This window comes from Empidonax traillii, unplaced genomic scaffold (assembly GCF_003031625.1).
Source record: "Empidonax traillii isolate 1590-97213 ecotype Southwest subspecies unplaced genomic scaffold, ASM303162v1 scaffold769:size436185, whole genome shotgun sequence".
Classification (NCBI taxonomy): Eukaryota; Metazoa; Chordata; class Aves; order Passeriformes; family Tyrannidae; genus Empidonax; species Empidonax traillii.
Genome location: NW_020955962.1, coordinates 304468 through 311645, shown reverse-complemented (window position 1 = coordinate 311645; position 7178 = coordinate 304468). Strand labels below are relative to the sequence as shown.

Sequence of the window (7178 nt, the reverse complement as noted above, 5' to 3'; positions counted from 1 at the left end):
GCCTGGGAGATGTTTCTGGATCCCTGTGGACCGCGCCAGGGAGAGGAGGTCGGTTCCAATCCCACTGGTGTGAGCTGACCTGTGGGGTTTTTAGGGGGCAACTCTGCTTTTGGGCATGGTTTTGGGATTCTCTGGGTGCTTGGGTGGGCAGGGCTGTCCCAAACATCAGGGACACCAGGAAGATGAAGGGAGCTGGGCTGTCAGATTCCCAGTTTGGACGCAGCACCCCCGGGAGCAGCAGCTCAGCCCGCCAAGTTTATGTTCAAGGCAACACTTTAAACGCTGATCCTTTAATTCTTTAACACAACACTGTCATCTTTTGTTGTTCTGCTTGCCAGTTTTTGCACAGATTTTCCATTAAAATCCAACTGGCTTGTTGTGCCTGAGAGTGTCCCCACCAGGCACCGCTCTGGGGCACCCACCATGTGTTCAGCATATTTATTTATGCACCCAGACGGGCTCTCTAATATTAAGCAGGATCAGAGGTTTTAATTAAGTGGGGGAAAAAAGCAATCTGAGTGAGGGAAAGGGTGGGGGGAGGAAAAGGTGAGACTGACAGTCACTTCTGGTTTATAATTTCCTTAAAGCTGCTGTTGGAGAGGTGATGCTGCCCGATTTCTCTGGGGAGTTTTCTCCCCCTAGAATGCAATGGGAGTCACTGTGCAACCAGGGGGCATTTGAAAACAGGTTAATATTTTGGGGTATTTCACAGAGTACCAGGATGGACCAGGGCTGGGCTGGATCCTTCTGCACTCCCAGTAAGGGGAGCAATCACACCACACAAAGAATTTGTTTCCCACAGACAGATACCACAAGGTGACTTTTCTGAGAACTCCTCACAATCATTTTAAGCAATAAAAAAACTCAAATTATATCAAGTTTTCAGCTTCCAGACTCCCCAAATTTGAGGAAAGCAAAGGACAGTCCTACCTGGAGCCAGGTCTGTGGCAAGAGCCAGCTGGGCTTTGAAGTCCTGAAGTCTTTAAGAACTAGGAAGTCTCAGCAGTTTATATTTTCAGTGGGGAACTCATTCATGGCTTCATTTTGACAGGGAGTTGGCATTTAATACAGCATGAGATACCAGGAATTCCCAGCCCTCATTCCTGCCCTTGGCCTTCCCATGGAGACACCGCAAGATGTTATAAAGCACTTGCAACATCATTAACTTTACAGCATCTGAACCAGAGCAAAATGACCAAATCTTGCTTTTCCTGACCTGAACCACAAAAAGCATTTCAGTGATTAAATGCTAAAGACAGACCAAGCCTGTGTTGTGCTGTCAGCAATAAAAGTTTAACAGCATCACATACCACAAATAAAATATTTGTGTTGAAAAGGGAGCCAAAGCAGCATACAAACCCAAGCCAGCAAATTTTATTTATTTAACCAGCAAGCCACCCACAAAAAAAAAAAAAAAAAAAGTAACCAGGTGCTGTGCCAAATGACTTAACAATCACAAAACCTCTACCTCTGCTCCACAGTAGGAGTGGAGGATGCCAGCTGTAATAAAAACAGCGGTTTATGTGCTGTGCTTTGTGGTGTATTGGTGTTATGGGCTGCCAAAAATCAGGGATGCAATCCAGCATTACCCCGACAAACCAAATTTAAGAGCTTAGAAATCCAGTTACGTGGTCCCTGAGCTTCCCCCAGGGCGAAGGGAGGGATCACAGACCCTGGGACGGGAGTTTTCACCACATTTTAGGCCTCAGGTCACCCTGCAGGGGGGATAACCCAGGTTAACCCCCACCCTGCACATGTGCCCTCCCTCCCTGGACACAGAAAGAGGCATTACCAGAAAACTGCAGGCTCTGCTCCCCAGGGCCTGATTTAGGTGGAACAGCCTAAATAGCTGCAGGTGAGGCTGAGCCATCACTTACCCAAAGTTCCCAGAGCCCTGACCAAACCAGCACCTTCCTCAGCCAGCAATTCCCGAGCTGCTGAGCTGGAGAACCCAGCCCTGGTGTTGCATCCAAACCTTCAGGAAACCCCTGAATGAAAAGGAGTTTGCTTTTCAATCCATCTGCTCAAAAAAAAAATTTCTTTCCTATGATAATCTCTCTCCCTAAAGACAGTAAGTTTCTATTTTCTGGGGTTATTTCTCATTTGTGAATTAGCTCCATTTTCCTCTACCACCTGTGCAGAATTCTCCATGTAACTAAACTCAGGTAAAAGCTCTGATTCCAAGGGAATTGCTCCCAAACCAAGCTGGTGCCAGGAAAAGCTGAGTCTGCCCTCAAAACCCTCTCAGTGTTTCTTTCTGCAGAATCTCCCATCTCTGCCTTCCTCTCAGCCTTTCATTGCTTTGTAGGTTTGGTGGTTTTTTTTTTTTTTTTTTGCACTGCCCTCTATTAATCTTCCAGAAAATCAGCTGTCTGATCACAAACACAGAAAATTACATTATTCACTGCAAACCTTCCTACCTCCAGCACCTCCACCAGGCACTCTCTGATGGGTACTTTATATCCGTGGGGTCTCATAAGGATGAATGTCTTTTAATTAGACACAAACTGCGCTCATTTAGGGTTATTAGAGGTGATCTGCAAATTTATTCAGCAAATAACAGCCTTTATACAGGGAATTTTGCTGTAATATCACCAGCCTGTGAGTTGGACCAGCAGAGCCCATGTCCAGCAGGCACATGCTGGGACAAAGCCCGTGTCAGGTGATTTTTTTAATCCATCTTTCCCCCACGGAGAAAGGAAAAAAAGGCTGGAAATGGATGGGTGGTTTAATTTCTTTTTTTTTTTTTTTTTTAACTACCATCATTCAGCAGCCAGTAGGGAAAACAAAGCCTTCATGTTGCAAAATAGAAGTGAAATCGTGTGTGCACACACTCACCAGGTGTGTTTGCGTGTGTAGGCAGCGAAAATGTTTTTGCAATCGCACACCGTGTGAGAAAACACGCTGGAAGGCTCAAAGAAGAGTGGGAAGAGAAGGTGAGGAGGTGCCAGAGCTCTCAGGCAGGTGAAGGGACAAGAGCCTTTCAGCTCCAGACTCACCTGGGTTTTCCACCACGCAATTTACAGCGCTCTCATCCTGCTGCTGCCCATCACCTCCCCTCTGGCACACACCAAACCTCTGCAGCTCCCTTCTCCCCGCCAGCTTCGCCCTTCCCGGGGACTTTTCCAGGCTCTGTGCGGATGAGAGATGGTGCAAACGCCGGTGACCCGTGGCAGAGGCTGCTCTGGGGGTGGGCACCACCTCCCTCCCCGCTTTCGGGGCGGTTTCCCCTCAGATGGAGTAAAATGACACAGTTTAGTTGAGGGCTCAGCGGCCACGCTCGGGCTTTTTGCCACGTCTCGGGGATGATGATCTCTATCCCACAGAGAAGGAAAGGGAGAGCAGATCAAACCAGGCAGCCCCAGGACGTGGTGCCAGCAAATGATGTCTGCAGTGACTTTGCTGCGGGGCTGAGACCCAGCTGCACAAAACCGATGGATGTCTGGCCCCTGCTGTGGGACACCCACCACCCCCTCATCCCCAGGCTCTTGGGACAGAGAGATCCCAGCAGGAGAAGCCAAGGGCAGAGATTTTGGGGGGGGGGTCTGACTTGTAGAGACAGAGCAAATCAAGGGCAGGCTGTCCCCAGCCCTGACTCGCTGCAGAAGAGGGGACGCAGGGGACAAAGGTGGAAGCGCAGGAGGATTCCCAGAAATCCCCCTCGGTAAAATCCCCTGGGATGGCAGCTCCAGAGAGAGCAGCAGGAGGGGAATCAGCACTCACCTGTCTGGTGCAGGGTCCGGCAGAGCTCTCAGAGCGCAGGGGCAGGGCCATGGTGGGGCCAGCGGGGAGGGACCTGCCAGGGCATAAATAAAACCCAGCCCCGGGGGACGGTGCTGACACACCGAGAGACACCGCTGGCAGACAGGCACCCTCTTCCCACCGGCTGGGAAATGCTCACCTGCCTGCTGCTCTTGGAATGAAAAGGCCAAAGGGATGCAGCATATGTAGGGTTTTCTATTCCTTTTACTACAGAGAGAAGCAGTGCAGAGAACTTCCCTTTCCCCTTGGATTTGCCAGAGAAGGGGGGATGCACAAGACCAGCAGTGAAAGGAGAAACAGGGATTTGGGCACGTTTAGCGAAGAGGAAAGAAATATCAAGGACTAAGCAGGGGCTCTTGCACCTCTCTGCTCCACAGGAATATTTTTTCCAGAGCAGCACAGGCAGAGAGGGAATTGCAGGTGCTTGACACAGGGTTAGCGTGGTGCTAACAGGTGGCAACGTGCTGGGGACAGCTGGAGGAGGCCCATCCAGCGTTCAGGCAGGGCCACAGGAGTTGGTGCTCGGGGGAAGCATCAGCTTTGATTTCTCAGCCCTGGGGAGACCAGGGAAGGGTTTCACGGGCATTGCAGAGGAGCACTGGAGCTGCCTGCGCTCCTGCAGAGCTTCCCGAAGGGATGGAGCCGGGCTGGGGTGGGAACAGCACTCCCCACAGCCGGCCTGGGCTGCTGAGCCTGGCTGGGGACCCCAACCTGACGCTGCTGCACACTCGGGACGAGGAGCTGGCCAAGGCGGAGGTCGGGGTGCTGGGCACCATCCTGGCCGTCGCCACCCTGGGCAACGCGGGGGTGCTGCTGGCCCTGTACCGGCTGCGCAGGAAGATGAGCCGCATGCACCTCTTCATCCTGCACCTGGGGCTGAGCGACCTGGGCGTGGCGCTCTTCCAGGTGCTGCCGCAGCTCATCTGGAAGGCGACCTACCGCTTCCTGGGGCCGGACCCCCTCTGCAGGGCCGTCAAGTACCTGCAGGTGCTGAGCATGTTCGCCTCCACCTACATGCTGATGGCGATGACCCTGGACCGCTACCTGGCCGTGTGCCACCCGCTGCACACCCTGCAGCAGCCCACCCGCCAGGCCTACGCCATGATCGGGGCCACGTGGCTGCTCAGCTGCCTGCTCAGCCTGCCCCAGGTGTTCATCTTCTCCCTGCGGGAGGTTCGCCAGGGCTCGGGGGTGCTGGACTGCTGGGCAGACTTCAGGTACCCGTGGGGAGCCCGGGCCTACATCACCTGGACCACGCTGTGCATCTTCATCCTGCCCGTCGGCGTCCTCGCCGTCTGCTACGGCCTCATCTGCTACGAGATCTGCAAGAACCTGAAGGGCAAGACCCAGAGTGGTGCCCCTGGCACGGGGGGGTCCTCGGGGGCTGCCCCTCCCGCCCCCTGCCCCCCGGAGAAGGGCGGGCAGCCCTCGCGGGTGAGCAGCGTGAGGACCATCTCCCGCGCCAAGATCCGCACGGTGAAGATGACCTTCGTCATCGTGGCCGCCTACGTCACCTGCTGGGCGCCCTTCTTCAGCGTGCAGATGTGGTCAGTGTGGGATGAGGACGCTCCTGACGATGGTGAGTGGTGGGTGGGCGTGGGGGAGCTGCACGGGGTGGGCGCAGGGCTTTGGGAACACGCAGAGGACCTGCTGAGCTTTTGGCAAACTCGAACCGAGAGCTGTCTTGTTATTCTGTCGTTTAAAAAAGAAAATCACAGATTTCCTCCCCGGTGATATTTATATAAATAGAATTTATATTTCTATATATATAGAAGAGCCAAATCATTCCTTTCATCAGAAAAAGCACTGAAGAATAATGATTTCTGGCCCTCATCCACAGGGACGGGTAAAGATGTGGGAACATCCATGTCACATCCCTTCCCTCATGTAGGAATTCACAGAGGTTTCAGAAGTGCATTTCTGATTTCACAGGTTGATTTACTTTTTTTTACCCCCTGGAAATTTTCAGTAGCTTTCCTAGCCTGTTCATGGGTAGAAGGAACTTTATCCAAGATCAAAGATCCTGTGGGAGATGCTCTGGCCAACAAACAGGCTGCAGGAAGATCTAAAACCTGCTGGGTCTCACCTCCCAGGACACTTCCTGAGGATGCACTCTGGAACATCCCCCCTGCAGAGCATCATCCTCTGCCAAGGGTAGAGCCTGGCTCTGCCTGCACACACTGCAAACCCTCCTACCCACAGGAATGCCAGGGAGGTGGGATGGGAACGGGACAAAGGACAAGCGCCCAAGCCAAAGAGAGCCCCCACGTCCTGCCCATCCCTTGTGGAGGTTTCATCTCTCCTCCTTGCCTCCCCAGAGTCCACCAACGTGGCTTTCAGCATCACCATGCTGCTGGCCAGCCTCAGCAGCTGCTGCAACCCCTGGATCTACATGTTCTTCAGCGGGCACCTGCTCCAGGACGCCGCGCGCTGCCTGCGCTGCTGGGGCAGGCCCCGGGCGGGGCTGCGCAGAGCGGCCTCCACCGGGAGCCTCTGCAGCAGGAAAACCACCATCCTGAGCCACAGCCACCACGCCAGCCCTGCCAGCCTCCCCCTGCACGGGGGCAGCGCCAGGGAGCTGTACCCACCCTGCGAGGAGGGGGTGACAGAGTCAGGCACGCTCTAGGGTACCGTGGGCACTGGCGTCCCTCCGCTGCCGTCACTACGAGCTGCGTGTCTCAACGGCTCTCCCCCCAGCTGGTAGAGTCTCATTTTGCAGAAATCTGAATGTTTAACCCGGAAAGCATCGCTGTCCATCTCGTCCTTGCTGCTGCACACCCTGTGAGCATCGAGGGGGGGATGGACAGAGCCCCACCAGCCGCTGCCTGACCGCAGCACTCACCTCCCTGGGGCTTCAGGGAGCCTCTGGCTGCTCTCCTCCAGGAAGAGGATGCTGCATCCTCCCTGAAGGGGATGCTGCACCAGCAAAATCTTCCTGGAGGGGTTCGAGCTTTGTGTGTTTCTCAGACGCCAGCAAAGCAGCCTGAGCACAGCAGGAGGCAACGTGGCTCCATCTGCTCGAGAGCTCCCCGGGAGTTACTCATCTCCCATCCTCAGGGCTTTGCTGGCCGAGCAGACAAGCAGGACACAGCTCTGCCCCGCCCTGGGGCACAGCACACTCACCCCTCTGGGCTGCAGAGCGTGTTCCTCTGCTCACAGGCAGGTCTGGAGCTGACCCCCTACCCATCTCCCTGGAGACAGGGATGGGGCTGGGGCAAAGCCACGGAGCAGACCCATCCTCTCCTGCACTTCACAGCTGTCCTGCATCGCACTGTGCCCGTCTGAGGCCCCAAAATGCAGCACTGACACCCCCAAGGAGCTGCTCGGAGCAGTCCTGGCCCCGCTCCAGCTCAGATCCTGCTTCCCTCTGAGCCCCGGCACTTCCCATCAGGTTCACTCACAGCCCCCAACCCCTG

General features: G+C 54.7%; 1 protein-coding gene across 1 annotated transcript; it reads left to right on the top strand.

Moving 5' to 3' along the window:
- Window positions 1-4398: 4398 nt before the first annotated feature.
- AVPR1B (arginine vasopressin receptor 1B) lies at window positions 4399-6388 on the top strand. Its single transcript, XM_027901260.1, has 2 exons — window positions 4399-5341; window positions 6081-6388. Exons 1-2 carry the CDS (start codon window positions 4399-4401, stop codon window positions 6386-6388), a joined length of 1251 nt encoding a protein of 416 aa, XP_027757061.1.
- Window positions 6389-7178: the final 790 nt, after the last annotated feature.